General features: G+C 33.4%; 2 protein-coding genes across 2 annotated transcripts; both read right to left on the reverse strand.

The window, feature by feature from the left end:
- Positions 1-2,902: 2,902 nt before the first annotated feature.
- Positions 2,903-15,946, reverse strand: LOC112696140 (kinesin-like protein KIN-7K, chloroplastic). The gene is given in 25 exon segments (XM_025748752.3): positions 2,903-3,798; positions 4,455-4,634; positions 4,728-4,775; positions 5,146-5,199; positions 5,302-5,424; positions 5,536-5,676; positions 6,145-6,363; positions 6,654-6,812; positions 6,965-7,147; positions 7,597-7,740; positions 8,248-8,355; positions 8,496-8,600; positions 9,071-9,175; positions 9,305-9,367; positions 9,781-9,848; positions 10,348-10,426; positions 11,507-11,566; positions 11,727-11,780; positions 11,856-11,875; positions 11,878-11,920; positions 12,909-12,961; positions 13,836-13,925; positions 14,955-15,052; positions 15,152-15,440; positions 15,556-15,946. Coding segments are annotated over 24 exon segments (3,006 nt in total). The 5' UTR covers positions 15,409-15,440; positions 15,556-15,946; the 3' UTR covers positions 2,903-3,246.
- Positions 15,947-22,254: 6,308 nt separating this feature from the next.
- Positions 22,255-22,854, reverse strand: LOC140173611 (uncharacterized). The gene has a single exon (XM_072198098.1). It carries the CDS (start codon positions 22,852-22,854, stop codon positions 22,255-22,257), a length of 600 nt encoding a protein of 199 aa, XP_072054199.1.
- Positions 22,855-23,300: the final 446 nt, after the last annotated feature.

The raw sequence follows: 23,300 nt of genomic DNA on the forward strand, positions 1-23,300 counted from the left end.
CTTCAATAGCAAATATCTTTCTTGGCTATTCTTTTTCATAGCCTTTTTTTGAGAGGCTTCATTTTTCTTTTATCTTTTTTTCTGATGGATAGATGTGACTGAAAGCAAGAGAGAGAAAAGAAAAGAGAGAAAGAAACTTTCGAAAAAAACAATGAATAGAATTAAAACAAATTGAATTTCCACTTCCATTCCCCAAGGCATAAAGTAATGTGTGGAGCTTTTAAAGTACATTAAACTCAATGGAATTTTAGCTTTCAATTACCAATGCATGAAGACTGACAATTTGAATTTCCTTTGGTTTGTGACCACCAAATGGGTTGCTAAGGGTTTAGACCATTTCTTTCTTTTCTTTGCCTTTTAATTGTTAGCCATTTGAAGTGAACAATTATTAGTGGGCTAAACTTGTTTAGTAATCAAACTGAGCTCTCATCACTTGGGCCTCTTTAGATCTCTTTCTCTTTTAATATTCAGCCATTATTTATGAAATAAATTTTGTATAAAACTGGCCATTCAATAATCAAAATGGATTTGATTGCATTTTAATCCAATATTAAAAACTAATTTACTTTCTACACACTAATAAAATCACCAAACAAACCATTGAAAACAATTTAAACAATTAATAATATTTTAATAATTTCCTAATTTATATTTTAATAATGTTTGTTAATCATTTCAATTTTTAAAACTCAACATTGTTCGAAACAAAAGTGATAAAAGTATACAAACTAATATTGATATCTAGTATATAGTGAAGACTAGCTGCTGCAAATATAATTATAATAAGAATTAATCTTATGTTCATCTAGCACTAGGCTACTCACTATTCTCGTGTGAATATTTTATCCTATCATTCACACCATAAAATTTCTCTTCAGTTTGTACTGTCTTTGGGGTAGATACTATATTCGATTAGGATTGGGTAACAAGACGTATTTTTCCCAATTTATTTTTGGGTTGAGAGTTTACAAACAACCGAAAAAAAATCAAGTACTTTATTTATAATATATTAAAAGTGAACTTAAAGATAGGTCTATAATTATTCTTAGACATTTAATTTTATTTTATATTATCACATAAAATTTTTGTTAGGTGACATAATTTTTTATTTTTATATTATACTATAAAATTTTTACTGTATTTTTATTTTTTATAATAATTTATTTTTATATATATAATATTATAGGATTCTTTTTAATATTATTTCTCTTTAATAGTTATAATTGAATTATAAAATTTATTTCATTCTTTTATATTAAATTTATTGCTTCTCATTTTTTATTATTTTTTATTATAAAATTGGTATTTAACTTTAACTTTTCATCATTTTCTTACCCTTTATTTTTATGTAAGTTACATTATTACTTTTAATGTTAAATATTAATTTTTTAATAAGTATAAATTTAATTAGAATCTAATTTTTTTTCTCTCATTTCGTAGTCATCACTCTTTTATATATTTACTATATAAATCAATTTATTTTACACATTTTCTTTATCTCCTCTTACATAATCTCATATCTCTTTCTCCCTCTCCACTCGTATTAATTTTTTGCACAATTAGAATTTGGTTAAATACCATAATTTTTTTTAATTTACTAAACGTATGTACTAGGTAATTGTGTGATTATATTCATTAGATTTTTCATTTTTCCTATAATTGTATTTATTAGTTATATAATGTCTTTGTTGTCTATATATCACTTTTTTTCTTTTCAATAATTTATATTTTTAATATCATTTAGTTTTAATAATATTGTTGAAAAGACATTTTGTCATGATTCATAAAAAATAACATTAAAAAATTAAATGTTATTTTTAATTATCAAAACATTAATAATGTTCATACTTATATTTCATCTAATAATTTCATTATTCTACTATAGTATTTAAATATAACCTAAAAAATAAGCACATACAAGTAACTATTTTTTTTAAAAAAATAATTATATGAAATCTGTTGATATACCACTAGACAAAATTTTAAACTTCTTAATCAATTAAATACATATTACTTAATTGAATTACAAAATAATGATTAAACACAATTATTATATCTATATTAAAATTATATATTTTTTTGTTGAATAATATATAAATTGCCAAATGAATGAATAGTACAATTTTTTTTATAAATTAGGTTTCAAATTTAACATTAACTTATATATTATCTAACCAATTTCTAAATAATATAACATTTTAAATTTATATTATATAGTATAATTAATTTAGCTCTTCGTACATTAGCACGTGTGTTAATCTAGTTAAAATCTATTTTAAAGGCTTAGATTCTGAACTATCTAATCTAGCTATGACTAGTACTATATTTATGGAGAAAGTTATATGTAGAATGATTTCTTAATTCAAGTTAGGGTAAATCGACCAAATCAGTTAAAACTATAAATTTATATTAACACTCCAAAACAATATGATAGCAAAAAGTAATTAACGTTTTCGCGAGATAGATAGAGTTGCATTTGTACGAAGTCTAACATAGGCATATAATAAGGCAACAATGAAAAGCCATTACTTGACGTGCTGCCTATACATTATGAATTCAATTTCATCTTATTACATCGAAGATGTAGTTGATTCTTTTTTTTTTTAAGTTGGGTTTTATATAGTTCTTTTGAATTTTGTGAATTTATGCAGTTCATTCAAAGAACTTTACAGTTTCCTATAGACCATGTTAAGCTAGCATGCATGCATGAGTTGCCAACTTTATGATACTACACTAGCCTAGAAGTTACTGAAATTAATCTTATCTGTACTAAATGAACCTTGTGAAGTTAAATTATTTGACCTTGTAACAGAGCTTGAATTCGATAAACGTACCATCTTTACCATTTTGTACCAAGATGCTTAATAATCCCTCTGTTTCTCAACTGATTAGCAGTATACAGTTAAGGGGTCAAACACAATCGCAACTTCATTATGAATGAACATTAGAAACCAATAATATTACTTTACATACATTAAAACATTATCCCTATAGAGATGCGAACCAAATAAAAAGGGAGCGAATTAGCACAACATTTGGAGCAATGAAGGAAAGAAGGGAAGCAAGGATTATACAAATGGGGAAGCCTTTTTTTTTATATGGACCAAAAAGGACAATGATGGAGGGGGAAGAGAAAAGCACACATTCCTGCGGAAAAACAAATCTTTACACACTCCTCTCTGAAACCACTCCTATCAAAACCAAATTCTAATAAGCTAACAATGGATCAACTTGAAAGCCACAATATCAAATGTCAAACTCATTAAATTGAAACTCTCTGGTTGACGCAGAAGCATCATTGTCAGCTCCTTGCGACTTTTTTAGCTTTGCCACAAGAACCCACATGTTAGCAAGCTCATTTTCAAGATACGCTTCTCTTTGCTTAGATTCCTCAACCTTTCTTTGAAGCTCGGCCTCCTTCTGATCTCTCTCTAAAAGAGCAGCTTCATATGAAAGTTCCCTTTCTTTACTCAAGGCTAATTCTCTCTTGACATCTGCATTTGATCCACCCTGATCATTTCGTCTGAGTCTACCATGACTTTCCCTTCGTCCATTTTGTACAGTTCCACTGGTTCTGCGCTGCGAAGATGAATTCTTGGATGCAGCTAGCTCAGCAGCTAGTCTTTCATTATGATTCATGAGTTTGGCAACTTCTTCTGACAATGCCTTGAGCTCAACAGCAGCAGCTGAAGCTAGTCCTTTAGCATATGAACTCTCTTCTGCCAGTTTCTGATTTCGAAGTTCTAGCTGGTCTTTTGCATCTGTTAGTTCTTTCACCTTCTGCTTCAGCTCTTCTATCTGTGCAGAAAATCAGCAGGAATGAGGACTTGACTATAAACAAAAAACGTGCTCCCACTTTAAGATAATTTAACCAAACGCAGCACTGGAGGCAGGTAGAAACAAATATTGTTAGCAGATGAATTTTTTCATCAATATAACTGCATACATTAGTTTTCCCTTATCAGTTGATAAAATTTACATCTTATATAACACAAACACACACATAGATGCATATAGTGGGGATCAATTCCTTGGTCATCATTCATTGTATGAACTCCTATCACACTTCCAATTACCATTACTATTCTGTTTTCCAAAAATTTCTGAATAGGATAAAATGGTAAAGTAATATTATTAATCATTATAAATATGAATAAACATGATAAAATATTAACTCCATATTGATCATTTAAGTAAAGAGTTAAAAGATAAAGACAATTATGTATATACGCTTGTTATTCTCTCATTACAACTATTTTAAAATGCTTATTAAGTATATATATAGTTATAATTATCAAACATTTTTTTAGTTTTAATCTTGACATGATAAAAGAATGAAAAGACAAGCATAGAAGCATAATGAATAACAGGTAATCACAACCACTCCTAAAGAGGAATGAAATAAAAAAAACAGTAATGGCACTCAATGAGGAACCTACATGATAAGAATATACCTGTGCTTGTAAAAGCAGCCCTTCATTTGTATCATTTATCAACTCATTTCCCTGGTCAAGATGAAGTTCACAATGTTGAGAATGATTTGCTGCAGCGCTGAAATTTCTCAACTCCGGTGCATCTTCAAGTTGCTGTTTCAGAGAGGCAATCGTTTCTCGCAGATTTTCACATTCACCAATCTGATAAGCCAAATCACTGAATTAGCTAACATCATAAAGAAAAGAAGAATAATACGAATTTAACTAAAAGTAATTTAATATTAGGTTTACCACCTTCTGATTAAGCTGTTCTTGAATTATATGATTATCTGCTACTTTGACCTGAATTAGCACAATAACATTGGACTCGTCAGAAAACAGCCGGCAGCAAGGCAATATGTTCATGCACCATCAATTGCCAATTGAAATGTCTATGCTACATAATAAGGGCACTGCTGTCTCACATGATTAGCAACATGGCGATTAGAAAATCAATTGGATTAATGACATAATCTGTTTTTGTTTAAGTTGGAAAATACTACAACAAAGTTGACTTTAAGGACTAAATTTAGGGTTTTTATTTGCCCCTCACATGTTCCACTAAAGACCTGCTCAGTGCTAGCTTTCATTTGAACCCTATCTGGAGTCTGGACTTTCTGTTTAATGCGAATGATATGTATGGATCTATTAGAAAGACGTAAATAATTCTCACCTCAAGTTCGAAAGATTTCTCATTTAGCTGTGCCATCAACTCAGAAACAGTCTTCTGCATTAAAAAAAAAAAAAAAAAAAAAAAAAAAAAAAAAAAGCATTAACCTGGACTGCTAACAAGTGAAACAGCACAAAAAATAACGTCAATTGAATGTACCTGTGATATTCCTGATTGATCCATCTTATCTGAAACAACGACAGAATTAGAAATTTGCTTTTCCAGCAAATCTATTTGTTCACTCTTTGCCTTGATTTCATCTTTCAACTTTTTCATCTCCACCTTAGTATGAACACAAGAATGCAATTTTCAGGAATTACAGCCAGAGGTATGACTCTAACTAGAGAGACAACACCCTATGTACAACAAAAGAGGAGGAGATAAGTAACCTACATGAATCTGACCATCCTGAGGATTTCGTGCTGTTTCCTCAGACAGCCTCTTCAAAGCACTTGAATGAAGGGCAACTTCTCCACATAAAATCTTGTGCTGCTCCCTTAGAAGATCGATCTGATCAACTGACTTGATGCTTGTCTACAACATTAAAAAGCACATGGGAAGCTATGAAGGTAAAATATAGATGTCTCAATGAACAAATGCGCTATTTCTCCGTTTTATGATAAAGAAACATATAAATCTTCCCACAAGAACTTAAGATCTTTCAAAAACATAGGCAAGAGATCGCTACGCTCAGAGGAACAACGCTAAAACTGAAATAAAATGATCACCATATCAAGAAGTACTTTTCACAATGAAGGACTAACTGACTGGGTAAATACTGAATACAAAAACATATAAGCATCACCAGAAAAATTGGGGCTATTTATAGTGGTTTTCAAAGCATTTAAGTGCCTCTCAAGATAATAATTGTTTTACTTGTTTTTGGCTAAACATATATAGAACATACAATCTTCTATGTCCAGTTACACTAGAGTAAAAATCAATTTTTCAAAATACTACGAAATTTTCCTGCTTCTCCAAACCTGCAGTTAAACTACATACCAAAGGTGTTTCTGGTCCCAATAAACTATCCTCGTGAGTATCTTTATCCTCTCTTGCCTCTGATATAAGATCAGCCGATGGAGAACTTTCTGCAGCTAGAGAATGAGAAAGCCGGGATTCTGCATGGTTACCACTTTCTCCTTGAGGTGTTGAAGGTGTGCTGGTAGATTTTGCACCACTGGATTTATCACTAGTGCCTGTCAAGCCACCGTCTCGTTTCTGAAACAAATATTGAAATGCACAAGTTTAGAAAAAAGAAAATTAACTTGTGAACAATACCCAAAATAAGATCCAATATTTCATTTCAATATACATATATAAGAACTATCATAGAACATTAGTAGAATTACATCAATGAATGCATAAAAGACCTTAATGAGTAAAGAATTAGAGTGGAAAAGAATGGGAGAAGACAACAACTGTGATGATCAGTCAAACAACACCATGGGTTTAAGAAGATGAAGTCAAAGTAGATGTAAGCTATCAGCAAACAACGATGGGCAACTTACACGTAACTTCAACCAGTTTAGTAGTCCATGTTTCTTTGTCTTTTTTTCCTCCTTCAAAGAATCAACAGTTGATTCAACATTTCCCTCCAGATTAACATACAAATCAATATTTTCCTCATCCAAGATTAAATCCCGCCTCTTGTATGGAAGGTATGCCAGCTGTAAACATAATTGATTATTAAAAATATGTAGGGAACAGGAAAAGAGTTGCCCTGTCTTTGTAAGTTGAGAAAATATGTAAACGGAGTATAGGATCCTGGTGTTATTGCATCTGATAAACAACAGGGATAACCAACAAAAACTAGAAATACCTCCTCTTCTCCGAAGGAATGTCTTCTACGAGGACCAGGCCTGTTAGGAAATCTGGTTGAATGTGATGCTTTTGTGGAGACCAAAATCAGTTTAGTCAGCCGTTGAATTCTTCCTAACAAAGCAGCTTTAGCTTCTTCTTCTTGTTCCAATCGGGATTGCAACTTAACTTGACCATCCTCTAACTTTACATTTCACAGCAATTAGAACCACCAAAAACTCAACGGTTATTTCAGAGTACAAAAAACTCAATGTGCATAAATTTACTTCAAATAATTAAATATATTCATTTCTAAACCCATCATTATTCTTTGTAGAAGCTTTTACATTTTTTTTTAAATAACTAGCTGTTTGCAAGTGATATTGTAATATTTGTGCTCAAATTTTAGAAAAACAAAGATAGAACTGTTTGGACTTTGAAATCTAATTTAATCCATAAGTGCTTTTAAATAATAATGATGACAGTAATAAATGTAACAACAACAGCAGCAGCAAAGCCTTGTCCCACTAGGTGGGGTCAGCTACATGAATCAAACGACGCCATTGTAAATGCAAATGACAGTAAAAACAGAAGGCAGTGGATACATGCATGCGCGCGCGTACACACACTCTCACTCACTTTATAATTACTTACCTTTTGTTTCAGAAGCACAATGTCATCTTCCCCAGTATCTTTTGGTTGAACTGTAACAATACCCCTCTTTAGTTGTTCCAATTCTTCCTTTAGGCATTGAATCTCTTGTTGGTATTTCTTGATAAGTGACTTCTCATCAATTATCTACAGATTCAATATAAATTAAAATAAAACTAAGAACGAAGCAGAGGAAACACATGCTTAAAGGACGGCATAAAAAAGAATGAAGCAGAGGGAACATATGCTTAAAGGACGCAATAAATGGGTGCAATAAAGGAAAATAATCGCAACTCTCTGATCATGCTACTTTGCTATGTACCTACTAGTACAACTTCTTTACATAGATGCAGTGCACAAACGTGAGAAGTCAAGACACACCATTGATTTCTGAAGTAGACAAAGGTAATGCTGAATTTTCAAGATTCAGGCCCCTTGCCCTTATTTCAATCGTCAACTACTTCAAACATAGACAATCTCCCAAAGTACCTTCACGAGTAAAATTTAAACTCTACAGGCATATGGAATTTCTTCCCAGTGCACTCAAAATAACCATTTTAAACATTTCTTCCATTAAAAAAACTAGAGATAAAACATGTCTAAGGATTATGAAAACAAATTTTTTATTCAGAAGCAGTGTTATGATTATCTTACTTTGTTTTGTGCTGCTTGGATTTCAATATGCTTTGCCCGGTGAGCAAACTTCAATGTATTATGTGTCTCCTCAGTACTACTTGAGGAAGGAGTCACTGTGCAGATAAGCTGAGTTTTCAATAACAACAAACTATCAGAACTTCCATTTGTGTTTCAACATTTCTACCATGAAGATCTTTATAATAACTTGATGTATTTTTCATGTATATATAAATTCATGACAAATATCTATAGAAGGAAAGCCTTACAGATACACGTCCATGACCACTGAGTGAAGACTGAAGTAGTCTAGTCAGTTTGGAGTCCCTATAAGGTATGTGACTAGGTTTATCTTCGGTTAATTTTGAAATGACCTGTGTTCAACAAAGATAATTACACTTTAATACAGGAACATAGGTCCATAGATAACAACGCATACAAAAAGCTTTAAACAATGACAATAAACACCATAAAGAAAGCTTTACACAACGCATGCAATGGTGCTTTAAACAGATAGGTTGGTCTTTAGGACAGCCAAGCCATCCAACCCATTTGACAGTACAAAATGAACCAAATAGAAACAGATAATTTATTTAACTAATGGCAACTAATTTCATGGTAGTCAATCACATTAAAGTTAATAAAAAGAAACAGATATCTCTGCTGGGAATTAGAACAGAGACATATGATATAGTCTTGGCAGCAACAAAGTGTAAGACCAATAGACCATGCAAGCCCAAAAGTTGCAGGGCCTTTACTTCTACTTCAGCCTACCATGTACCATCTCCCTCCCCAAACTAGGATTAGAGTCCTACGTACACCAAGAAAAGGTTTGAGACCTCACAGTTCCAAGAGTTAGAAGACTTTTATTGATATAAGATCCTTCTCTTCTTCTCATGCCAGTTGTTTCAGCTTTTGAGCTCTCAGAACCTGCCAGATCGATGAGATTCTGCAGGTATAAGTAAAATATTAAAAAAAAATGTAAGAAGCTTATAAAACGTAAAGCATGAACAGATAACCCATGGTAAAACTTTGAAGACGACAAAATGACGTGCACGAAAAAGCTCAAAATGATTACCAGTTGTGACAGTGTCACAGCTTCTCCTTCACTATTTTCACCGCATGGACTACTCTCTATGGTCTGATACAATACATAAACTGGTTAAAAATAATACAAGCAATATCATTTTTTATAAAAGGAAGTTAAAGAAATAAGTTACATCTTTAAGTTAAAGAAATAAGTTACATCTTTATGTTATTGTTACATTTTTTTTCTTTTCATGCTAGATCATAATTCATGATCTAGCTGAAAATATTGGATATATTTTTACTTAACAACCCCATCCAAAAGCAGGCCACTTTTTAAAAATAATACTGATAATAATGATAAATCATAACAGAAAGTAAGATCAATAATAAGGGATATTTCTCGTCAAGATGTAAACACAATGAACTAAATATAAAACGTCAATGCAGTATTATAGTTAGACCACAGTAATAATCATGTTAATCAGCTAAAACAATGTCATTTTTTTCTTTTTAGCACAAACCCACCAGGGTAAATATTGTATGGCTCCTGCTGCTGAGTAGGTTGAAGTTTGTGGATCCCACATGTCTGTGCTCTGTGATCAAAGTAGAAATTTGTCAAGAATAAAGAAATGATTGGGGAAGCTAAATAGCAGAATTCAGTGGGAACCATCAATTAGGACTTTAGAGGATCTCAATTTTCATGAATCATAGAATTCACAGAACCATCACAACAGGTTTATTTAGCTTTCGTATTTTTCTTTTTGATAACAGTCTAACCACTATGCAGCTATTTTGTAAGAATCCCATATAAAATTTGTTAATTGATATATGCCTAGCATAAAATTATAAAGCATAGCATAACCTATTTTGCAATAAAATGAAACAGCTGAGTTAAACCAATTAAAGGAAAGGGATGGGATAATTTATCAGCCCCCTTCTTCATAGGGCTACTAACTCAATTTTAAAACTAGAAAACATCACTAGATAGAAGACAAGTCACAATCAAACAACAGAACTCCCAGATTATTCCGGTATAGCCAGACCATCAAACTAAATAATCCACGAGAAAATGAGCATAGCTGATGCTTTTACCTTCTCCAGCAGCTATCAGGGACAGTGCATGAGCAGGGGAGAGTACAACCTCTTCCTTTATTCCCTCAACGAAGGTTCCCTACACACCATACAGAAGATAAGATTCCTTGATATTCAAAATACTCACAAAGTACTTAACCATGTCTAAATATTCCAACAACTATTATTAACATGCTGATTATCAAAATTGCAGTATACATTGTACACAGAAAAAAGGAAGTTTATGGTTCATCATACAAGAGTCACAATTGTTAAGAGGCAGTTGGGACAGTTTCCAATAAACAATTTTTTTTACCATTACAACACAACTATTTGTTTCAAGACTAGATTACTTGTTTCTGTTTTCACATATTTGATAACAGAAGATAGATTTCTCCAACACTCATCTCAGTGACGCTTTCAATGATGGAATCCAAGAATTGTTAATAACAACTCGTCAAAAAAGCTGGAGTCTACAGGTCCGAATTTTGTTTTATGCATCAAAGGGATACTTGGCTCGACTAACTTTTCCTGCATATAGTGGGTGCATAATAGGAAAGGCCTCTTGTTATAGCCTAGTGCTTGGGAAAAGCATAACTATGCTATAACAATTTGGTAAAAGACATGGCAGAAAAACCATTGACTACAGTAATGATTGGATAGTTAACCAGGAGAAATCACTACAATATTATATCGGATCAGAGTACACCTTAAAAGTTGCAACTAATCAGAAACTATTTGAAGTTTCGAACAGCTAACTACCTACCCATGTTTGAGTCTGAGTCTTATTCAACACATAAAGGTCAAATTTTGCATGGGTGATCCTTGTGAATGACACATGATATCATCCCCAACAATGAAATATCTTAAGTTTCCTTTTTATCACTTAATTGTGCCATAAGGGCTTTCTCAAATGCCCCACTAATCATTGTCAACCTATGAAATTTGCCTTTTGCTGGTCATGTTAAATTCAGCACAAAAGTTGATGGATCACACGCTAGTTAATGCATATGACTAAGAATTCATCTACATCCCTTCATGTCAGTGTTTGATCTCCATTTTACCGGGGTTAATAATTTTTTTAAGTAATAGCTAAAAATAGTAAATCATGGAATACACTCTTAATTTGTCATAAAAAATAAAGATTTATAATAAGGAAAAGAAAAGCTATAATTGGCACCTGAGCATCCTCTCTGATTCTTAAGTTTTGTCCTGCTGGATTTAGTAAGTCATTAACAACCTACAATAAAAATAAGTTCAGACTTCCAATAGAGCAAAGAGAAAAGCAGAAATTGGAAATTTCTTTTAAGCAGCATCCAGATATAAAAAAGTGAGTTTGGGAAAGACAATAGCATAAATTTAGCATACAAGAAAGTAGTAGTAGAAGAAGAAGAAGTCACCTCATTGTATATCTCCAAGTATGAAACACGAAGGAGGAACTCCCGATTTGGAGTCTGCAGAATTGACAAAGTATCAGACTGTGGTTCCCATAATAGAAAGTGCAACAAATACATTGGTATTTAATATACCTCTTGGATAATGCTAAAGCATCCTTCACGGCAAGAGGTATGATTCCGGGAGATCTTTGATCACCCTGAAAATATGAACTCATGAGCAAGAGGTATTACTATGCAATGATTTGGGTACTTGTATTGGAATTTGGAAATTGCACTCACCATATGCGGGGGGGGGGGGGGGGGGGGGGGGGGGACTCATGATACAAATTAAGACCAGAAATTAAAGCTATTACTTGATTCAGTTACTACTGTTATCCAGTCTACTTATGTATACATTCTCTCAAATTTTGGAGCATCAGCAAATGAGGCTAAAAATATATTCCAGGAAAATTACAGACAATTGAATTAGCTGCCATCAAATCAACCTTGCCCAGGCAAGACTAGAATAACTTTTAAAACAAAGAAGACTAACAACAAAGGGATATGAATGGAATACTGGAAGTTATAACGTTTCTTGTACTGGAAAAGGCTCCAATAAGGTGAGAGTCCAACTAAACCGAGAAGATGAGGGTTTATACAGTGCATTTGTCTCTGGTTCCCACCAAATAATCTAATGGTGGATAATCCTTCATTTTCTCACTATTTAGAAGGAATCTTACTTTAAAGGAGTCAAACCCATCCTATACCAATTGCCATTGGCAATTTTTTATAAGTTCAAATCAGAATCAGCCATTGATATGAATAAGTTTAAATATAGTCCTAATGATTAGAAGGATGTCATATTATGTTGTAAGTTCATGTATCTTATGATATAATATGTTAAGTATGTAAGTTGCAACTACAATTGAAACCAAATGAACTTGTAAACCTATTGAGATAATCATAGAACCTCGATCTTATATCACCAAAAAGATGTCAAAATCCACAGAAAAATGGACTCAAATACCAATCAATCAGCATATCAAAAGAAGAATGCAAGAATTGCAAATTCATGACAATTTCTTTTGTGGTTAAATGTAGCTTGATTACTGTAAAGTACCAGGACATGGAAAGAAAAGTATCAAAAGCATTCAGATCAACAAAATAAATAAAAAAGATGGTGGCAGGAAACAGGGGCAGTCTCACATGCATTGTATGAGTCTTCCCGCTGCTTGTTACCCCATATGCAAATATTGTACCTGTTAAGAAAACCAAAGAGGTTAGCACATGAAAATGAAAATGAATAGGTTTCTGCAACACATAAGTTACCATGCCTAGTGACTTCCAATTGGAATGATTGCTGGTTAACCTCAAGGAGGATGAGCTAAAAATAAATAGTTTTATGCAACAACGAAACTGCATGACTATCACCCAAAAATAAATGTTGATGGCTGAGACTCAATAATTTTCATGGACATAATAACTAAGCTGCTTAAATTTCATGCGCGTGAATTTGGCAAAGTCCTGAACCTAGTGATTATTTCAAAAAAAAAGTAATAACATTATGCAAAACTGATTGCTAAGATGTTTGGCCTCAAACCAATTACTAGTATCAAGTTAACATCATGATCTGACTCCCATCCTAAGAAAACTTATGGTTTGCAAGTTTATGTGCCAACAATTGCACATACTATGGCTTCATGACAAATGGATAAAAAAAATTCAAATTTGTACGGACTATGAAGGATGGCAGTCCTTCAGAAATCTTTCTTAAAAATCTTCATTAATTATGTGTGATTGCAGCAATGTTTAATAAGAAAATTTTGGATATGTTTAAATATGAATCCATCGCTATTAAATCTTATGTATCTACCAAATTCAAGATAACAATTTAATTCTAAAATCTAAATGAACAATAGTATTACTATACATGTTATGAGTTGATCAGCCAAAAGCCCAAAACACTAAGTCATATTACATCCCTTGCCTAATTAGTTGACATTACTAAATATTATTTTCAATATGCATACAAATGTGATTTATATATTAGGGGAATGGTCCAATCAAAACAACAGTAAATTCTATTACTTGACCTTGCTGAATAAATATGTAGTAAGTTCAATATGTGATTACCATTGATGCCCTCCATAGCACCACTAACAACATGCTGAGAAGCAACATCATAAACATGACGAGTTGTGGTCGTGGGACCAAAGACACGATCTAGAAGCAAGAAAAGAAAAACAGCGTTAATAATTTTAAATACAACTATGACTAATGAGAGAGAGGGGCACACAATACTATTTATTGAGAAGAATATGCACTTGATAAACCCATTAGGTTTGAGGTGAATACACATTGCATGATATTTACCCTTTTCTATGTAATAGGATAATGAAAGTTTTGTGAATACAATAATCTTCTTCAAATAGCATTACCAATCTTGTGAGCATTGGGAGAAAAGAAACAAAAGATACCTTGCCCTAAATCTGACTTAAAAGATAGCTATGACTCCAAAAGAAACTTTTGAACTGGGGTCCTGTTTAGCTTTTACTTAGGATTCTTATTCCAATTTCTCACTCATTATCAAATCCATATTAAAACTTTCCATCCTCAGAAACTGTTTGAATGTTTGAATTTGTTTGGCCAAGTCTTTCAAAAACAGCTGCAAATTTATTTGGAAATTGTTCAGCACCAAGCTAAATTTATGAGGGGAAACTCGCTTTTGATGGATTTGGTGACCCGTGCCTGTGTCCTCAAAACTTAAAGTACTTTCTGACGATTAATTTTGAAGAAGAGAACAATAGCAAGGGAAATGCTCTATGCTCACTACATTTTGGTGCTAATGCTTGGATTCTATAAAAGATCTCTAAGCCATTCATTCCCCCTTCTTTTCCCCACCTAAACATAAGATTTCAATATCAGGAACAATTATTATAAAGACTAAAGATGTTCAATACTTCAATGTAACTAAGAACCTAGAAGCATCATACTTATAAGAGAAAATGATTTACCATCATAATGTTCCTCCTAATTACTACACGAGGGATAAACTGATAGTTTTTAAAGAGTAAAGATATTGAAAATATCTACCTTCTGCTTCATTTAGTATTTAGGGTGATGTTTAGGAATATTTTCACAATGCTACATGTCATGGCTCTACTCATGAATATATATTCTTCGCCCCTCAATAAAAATACAAGCAAAAGTTACATTCATGAATGTCAATTTTGGATATGACGCATAACATACCGTATGCATACGCTATGGAGGGATTATACTCGTTTCGCACTATGGTTTCTCCGTCAGCATACCAAGCAATCTCTTCTCCCTGACGAATCTCCCTCGGACTTTTTTATCCCATGCACAGACACGTCAACCAAAATCAACAGGCATCCACAGCAAAAAAAATTGTAAAAGAATAAAAAATAAAAGAAGAAAAGACTTGCTTGAGAGGACGAAATCGGACGGTGACGGTGACATTCTCTTTGGCCCTGTGTACATCCAACGGCACAGGTTCCGGATAGAACGCGTGCGGCTTGCTTCGAGCGGAGGAAGAAGCAGGGGAGCTCTGTCCGTCAACGGAAGTTTCTAGAAACTGCTTAGACGACGACGTGGTGGAAGACGTAGGCGAATTGGCGGCGCCCTTGGAGGTGCTGCTCGCTCCTCCGAATCTCCTCGGTTTCACACCTTGCTTCGATGCCATCACTCACTTCTCCACTCAAAGCCTTCAACAATCTATAACATAAATAATCCAAAAAAGCAACATTAAAAAAATTACAAGAGAGAGAAAGAAACGGAAAAGCTTAAAACAGAGGAAAAGGTGCGGAAAAGTGGAAGAGAGAGAATTGACCTGAAACTGAAAGGGGAAAAGAATCAGGGACGCATTGTGGAGAGAGATCGAGCTAGAAGACACAGATCGGAGAAGTGCGCGTTGAGTTCAGTGTGTAGCCAAAAAAAATTAGAGCGTAACAATCTTCAGCTGAGGAACAGTGTTCCGTCAATGACAGTTAGAGAGAGAGAGAGAGAGAGAGAGAGAGAGAGAGGTTGTTATTGGCTTGGCTTGGAAGCGATGGCGATGGTGTGCCCTCTCTTCATCAAAAGCGTAAAACCTTAATTTAATTTCGAATTATTATTATTATTAATATTTCCATTTCTATTACTATCGTTTTTTTTAGGATAAAGAGAAAAGAGACGAATGAGTGGTAAAAGCAGGAAGAAAAGAAATAAAGTGGTAATATTTTACGGGAATCTCTATTTATTTTCTCTTTCTTAAAGGGTTGAGCTTGTTGCTGGTGCGTGCTGCTGCAGGAGGTGATTGTGTTTCACGGTCACGAGAGACGCGTGAAACGACAACCAATACGCTTGTTCTTGCTTTTTTTTTTTTTTTTTTTTTTTTTTTTTTTTTTTGGTTTCCCACGGTATCCCCCAACCCGGCAGGTCAAGGACTAATCCGTCGCGGTACTGAGCTCCATTTAAGGGTTTGCCGCTGGCCAATGGGTTGCTGCATGCACAAGGCGGGATTCGAACCCCCGACACTTGCTTAAGCGGACTAGTGAGCTAACCACTAGACCAACCCAACTTGGTTACGCTTGTTCTTGCTAATACTACACTGTTCATTCTGACTTTCTGGGTAACAAAATTGACTTTAATTGAATTCACTGTTCATTGAGCGGATAGCTGAATAATTTACTGATAAGTACGGTGAATTAATTTTTTTAATTAGTTCATTTTTTATCATAAAATTATTATTCAAATTTTTTATAATTTTAGGATTAAAATTTAAAATCTTAAATTTAGAATAAAAAATAATTTCAAAAAATTAACTCCCTAATTTATACAACTTGGATTATATTCTCAAATGATTCTTGATTGATTATTATTTTGTTGATTTTGATATTGTTCTTTTTAAATTCTTTCTTGAGCTTGGACTATACCATTGTAAAAAGTCTAAATGCTGTATTTTTTTATTTATTTAGTGTAATACTTATTTTACATGGTATTGTATTTAAGAGAAAGTAACCAAAAAATAAAAATGATCTTTTAACATTTTAATACCATTGTAATGAAATATTAGATATTTTTGGGTTGTAATAATAAATTTGATTGACATTGAAGGAACTACGAAATTTAACCAAACGAGTGAGACATGGCATGCATTTTTATTTGCTATATGGTACATTATTGTCCGTCCACTTATTAATTCTGTTGCTACGTACGTACTTTTTAATATATGGACATGGAGAGTTGAAATTAAGTCAAAGAATGCATTAATCATGTTCTTTAGTAGGAGTATTATTAAGCCTTTTTTTTTTTATGGATCCAGATGGGTTATTTTGTTTTCTTAGAAAAATGTAAACAGTTGGCTGGATTATGTCTATCTAACCATGCATCGTGTTGTTGAAGTTTTAATGGGAGTTAGTCATCACCATAGTTTGACTCTGAATCTTATGTAGTAAATGTTGAAATTAAATAATGCTTAAAATAAATCAATAGAAAATAAAATTAATATTTTAAATATTTACAGAGGAAATTTTTTATTGATCCGTCCATTTTATCCCTTTGTGGATTGATCAGTGTTTTTAAGTCCATTTAAATTACTTTTTGTTTTATTTCTCCCTAAAAATGTTATTAGAATTTCCTCGTTGAAATTGTTGCAGAAGAAATAATCAATAATGGTTTTTTTTCGGGATAGTGCCATAAGAATTTAGATCTTTTAAAATAAAAAAAATGATAAAATAAAAAAATTAATTATCATTAATTTTGTGATTTTTAATAAATTTGTATTTTATTATCTTAATTTAAGAGTAATTAATTTTTTATTTTACTATTTTATCAAATTTTTCATTTTAAAAGATCTTGATACATACCATAATAGTGATAAGTGATAACCGAGGTTGAAAGAAAAGTTATTAATTAGGAGGATGATAAATTAATTAAGATTTTGTCAAGACAAAAAAATATATAAAAATATTTTTTCATTTTTCTAATGAAATATAGTAGGAGCCAGCCTTAATTAACATATATCTAAAATAATATTCAAGTTGGTTCTTAAAAAAATTTAAATTACATTTTTTAATTCTTAATAATTTTTTATCTAATTATCTTATACTAAAATATGTTAGAATTATATTTCTCCAACATGTACATATATTAAAAATTTGATTAAAAACGAAAAAAAAAATATCAATTTATTCAAAAAGAATTATTTTTGAGAACATCTAAAAAAATAAAAAATTATTGAAGACCTAAATACCCGATTAATTAAATTCTTTAAAAATCAATGTGGATGCTTATTATATATTCAATCATCATTTTAATTAACCTAGATCGCTAGTTTAACCCTAGTTCTTCTAATGTTGTAATAATAATATCATCCGTTATAGTAGTAATAAAAGAAAATACATGCATTAGCTTAGCCCTAAATCATGAATGATAAAATTTAGTATCATAATCATATATCAACGAGAAACGCAACTACGAAGAGAGAATCATAATTGTTTATTGATTAAATATTAATTACTACAACATAATTAACGACGTAGCCATGGCCATGCTTAGGTCAACGATTATCATGGGAATAAAAATTGGATGCTTCTTGTTTCTGACATTGTGTTAAGCGGTCCCCAATCATGAGCCATAACCCAAAAAAGAGAATAAACACTGCTAAAATAATTTTGTCTTCTCCATCTCAAAACTGAACAGTCCCTTTTTCCTTTTTCTTTTTCATTTTTCTCCATGGTAGTTGCATTTAGTTTTAAGTGGCCAAAAAGTAGTGGTCTATCTATTAAATTTCCAATATTCTCGTCTAAAGAAAAAATAGGGATTGAACGTTTAAAAAATAAAAAATCTAATATATCTAACTAAAGATTCAAAATATGTTTTAAATGGGAATGTCATTTCGATGCCAAGCTTGTTTAGACATTTTCCCAAAAGAAAAAAACAAACAAAGAAAAACTTGTTTTATTAGAATCCTTTTAATTCCAGGTTGTATAAGTGAACCAATGATAGACCGGTTTGAAATCATCGTAATGATTTCATTATTTGGTTCAATTTTTTTTTTTTTGGGCGGATACATTTTAAGCTAACTTGTTTTATTTTAAATTTTTAATACTCATAACTAATACTAAAATACAAAATTATTTTTGTAAACTTTAGTACGACAAATCATTTTTATTCCAAATCAAGCTACAACAACATTATGATAAAATTATTTATTCTAAAAATTTATGTGATAAAATAAAGACATAAATCATTATATATATCAAACATTTATCTTAGCGCAATGCTCTATTTTAAACTTGAAACGTATATAATTGTGATAAGTTTTTTGTTTATAAAATTTTTAATACGATATTATAATGAAATTGCTTATATCAAAATTTTAAATTGTTAAATAAAAACACATAAATAATTTTATTTTTATCAACACACACAATTAATAATATATATTATTCCTGCGTGGATCTGGACGCTTCAAGGTATAACTTGTCCTACTAAAGCTCAGATCTAGCTTTTTTTGAGCAGGAGGGTGGAACGTGTTACGTACCTCTAGCTTAGTGTAAAATGATTCAGAGTAAAACTGAATGTGTTGCGTACCTCTAGCTTAGTGGCTTGCTAGTATATATATATATATTGATTTGTTATGAGGTTTGTTATTTGTTATTCGTATCTTTACTGCTATTTTGACGGGGTCTTCGTTTAGTGCTTTGGTGGTTAGGATTTGTGATAGTGCAATTAGAGGGATTTGCGGAAGTTTGATTCCGAGCTGTTAGGTTAGTTTTGATAACGGATCATAGCCCCCAAGCTAAACCTATTTTAAAGAGCTGAGCTATAACAGGTTGAGTTTCAGAGGTATAGCTCGGAATTGGAAGTGGTTGAAGCCCCCAAGCTCAACGTAGTTATTCTGAATTCTGAAAATTGGATTCGAAGGATTTTTGTTTTGGAAGAGAGAGAATGTGTTTTTGGAAAAGACAGGTGCATTTAATGTTTATTGGGTAACGAAGCGGTTTTGGATAGAAGCCGTTGATTTGTGGTGCATCTTTTTGCATCAACGGACAGGGTTTATTGGGGGTTTGCTTAGTGGAAGTGGTGGGGTAGTGGGTAGTTCTTAGCTCTTTCTTCGACTTTTTTGTGTAAAATTTTTTACAGTGTTGGATTTGTGTCGCTGAAGATGAGTAAGAAAGGTTAGCCACTCTTTGACTTGGTCTTTCTTGTTTTTTACTGCTTTTCCTTTTGTTTTGTGAAATGGAGAAAGGAAAACGGGTTATGACTATTAGAGGTAGGGGAAAAAAGGAGGTTGACAATGAGAAAGACAAGATTGGGGAGGAAGTTTGGGTTTGGAATCCTAACGACCCTTTTTCCTGGGTAGCGGAGTCGGTGAAAACTTATTCTTCTGTTTTTGATGATGAACAGAGCGTGTCCCAGCTAGGCTTGGTATCGTCGTGAGTTAGGGAAGGTAGTGGTATTAGTCTTAGGTTTTTGCCTTATAATACTGCTAATCGTGTTTACAACCGTGGTGAGGGGTTCGAGTATTTCTTTATGTATAGTTGTGTTTTCGTGGATTTGGGTGTGAAATTTCCATTTTCTAAGTTTGAGCGTGGGGTATTAATGCAGCTTAAGTGCGCACCGTCCCAGTTACATCCTAACTCTTGGGCGTTTGTTAGAACATTTGAGATTTTGATGGGTTATCTGGAGGTTGAGTCGTCGCTTGAAGTGTTTTTTGCTCTTTTCCAATGTAAAGGGGTTAAGAGAGGTTGCTGGTTGAACCTGGCCAGTGCCCCTGGTCGGGCTATTTTTAGTTTGTATAGGTCGTCCTACAAGGGCTTTAAGTCTATGTTTGTGAAAGTCAGTGTTGCTGATGATGAGTTACCATGGTATATAGATGACTGTCTTTTGGAGAAATTCCCTCTATTTTGGGTTTCGAGGCCTAAGCGAATTTTGGGTATGGATAGAATGGAGTATAGAAATGAGATGGTTGTTGAGTTTCTAGTTAATCATATATCATCTTCTGGCTTGTTATTTGTGGTGGAATTGCTGGATTTGAAAATGGATAAAGATGCCTTGTCGGAATATATAAGTAATTTTTATATAGATTTTTGTTTGTCTGTGTGTTATATGTTATGTGACTTCTTGTTGCTCTTGTAGTTCAGAAGGTTCCAAAGGTAACTTCTAGTGGTCTGCGAGTATATTTTTGGTCTAAGAATGTCAAAAAATAAGGTTCAAGCAGTCATACTGATGCAGAGAAGGGTGCTGAAGTTGACCAACCGTTGGCAAAAAAGGTGAGTTTTAAGCGAAAAAGGATTGATGGAAGAAAGGAGAAGCCTGTGAATGTAACCGAGGATAAGCTCGGTGAAAAGGACATTGATTTGGAAATGGTGAAGCGTTTTACCGAGAACCAGAGGGTGCTCCATGGATATAGGGGAGATCAAGACCTAACCTCTCTTTGGGATGAGCATTTCCCGTTGAGTATGGCGGCTGATGAGTATTGCCAGAATCCAGCTGATGTCAAGCTTGTTCAGGAGGTTGGCGATATGCGAGTTGCTCAGTATCTTCAGGTATAATATCTGGTATTCGTCTTGTTTTAGTAGTGTTAGCTTGTGTTGGTGTGATTTGTCTTGTTGGTTATTTCAGGTGATAGGAGCTCGGCTGGTGTTGATCGGCCGAACGCAAGAGCTGAAGCATGCGAGGGATTCATTTGATAAGGCTTCGGTGGATCAGCTGATGCAGGATAATTTGGAGAAGGGGAACAAGCTTCGTACTACTCTGGACTTAGTGGATTCGTTGCAAGAAAAATTGACAACCGTCGAGGATGCTGGGAAGAAAATTGGTGAAGAGAAAACTGCTCTGGAGGCTAGGCTGATTGTCCTTGGTGTTGAGAAGAAACGGCTTGAGACTGGGAAGGAAGATCATGGACTTGAGATGTTCGCTGCTGGTTTTGAGAGAGCAGTTGAGCAGACAAAGTTCCTAGCACCTGCAGTGGATTTGTCTGCGATGGATCCGTGCAAAGTAATTGTTGATAATGAGCTGGTTGATGATGATGATAGTGTTGACGGTGAGGTGAAAACCCTAATGTTTAGTTTGTAATGGATTTGTTTGTTTTTGTATTTTGAGACTTCTAGACTCATAGCCGTTTTAGGATTCGTTTGATGAATTGCTGGCTTTTAGCCAAACAAACTTAATGATGTTAGTATTTTGTTGCATGTATCTGCTTTTGTGAAAAAATGTTATTGAATACTTCAAATTGTGGTATTGGCAGTAGTCGGTAAAGTAGAAAATGAAACATAGACAGTAGGTAATGTTTGTATTATAAGATAATGAACAAGAGAAGTGCAGGGTGGTGTGCCTTATTAAAACCTCTCCAATAAAACCTTCCTTAGGGATAAAATCTGGTAGTAGGAAAAAGAGTGCATCACCATGTCCGACTTATAGACTAGCTGAAATACATTTTTAGGGAGGATGTGTTCCAAGTATTTGGTAGGATAGTTCCATCGAGCTTTTGTATTTTGTATGCTCCCTTGCCGATGACTTTTTGGATTCGGAACGGTCCTTCCTAATTGGTGCTTAGTTTGCCATGTCCTTGTGGTTTTCGTATATCTTCCACCCTTCTGAGAACGAGGTCTTCTTCTGAGAATGTCCTCGGTTTGAGCTTCTTATTGTATTTCCGAGCTATAGCTCGTTTTGCAACTAATTGATGTAGTGTTGATTTATCTTGGCTTTCTTCGACGAGGTCAAGCTCGGTTCTTCTGGTTTCGATGTTGTCGCTTTCGCTGACGTTTATAGTTCTGGTGTTTTGTAGGGATACCTTAATAGGTATCATGGCATCACATTCGTAGACTAACCTAAAGGGGGTTTCCCTTGTTAATAATTGTTCGGTTGTGTTATAGCTCCATAGTACCTCAGGGATAAGCTCGGCCCATTCTCCTTTGGAGTCTTCAAGATTCTTTTTAAGGCCCTGTTGAATGATCTTATTGGTAGCTTTGGCTAAACCATTAGTTTGTAGATGTTCGACAGAAGAGAACTGTTGAACTGTTTTGAAATTTTGTAAAAAAGTTGTGAACTTTTGGTCTACAAATTGTCTACCGTTATCACTAATAATGAATTGAGGAATACCAAATCGGCATAGTATGTTTCTCCATACAAAAGAAATCATTTTTTCGGAAGTGATTTTTGCCAATGGTGTTGCTGCTATCCATTTTGTAAAATAATCAATGGCGACAATTAAAATTTTAAACTGGCTTGGAGCGGGTGGAAAAGGTTCGAGGATATCTAACCCCCTTTGTTGAACGTCCAGCATATCTCGGAAGCATGTAACTGCTCAGCTAGGTTGTGGATGATTGGCGCATGACGTTGACAGTGATCGCAATGTTTAACTTTAGTCATGCAGTCTTGTTGTAACGTCGGTCAGTAGTAACCTGCTCAAAGGATTTTGGCAGCTAAACTTTGGCCACCTATGTGTGTTCCACAAACACCTTCATGAACTTCGTCTATTGCCAACTTGGCTTCTGTTGTGTTTAGAAACCTTAGGAGAGGTCTTGTAAATCATCTTTTGTATAACTCGGTTCCGAGTATTGTGTAAAAACTTGCTCTTCTTTTGAA

Source organism: Arachis hypogaea, chromosome 6 (genome assembly GCF_003086295.3).
Source record: "Arachis hypogaea cultivar Tifrunner chromosome 6, arahy.Tifrunner.gnm2.J5K5, whole genome shotgun sequence".
Classification (NCBI taxonomy): domain Eukaryota; kingdom Viridiplantae; phylum Streptophyta; class Magnoliopsida; order Fabales; family Fabaceae; genus Arachis; species Arachis hypogaea.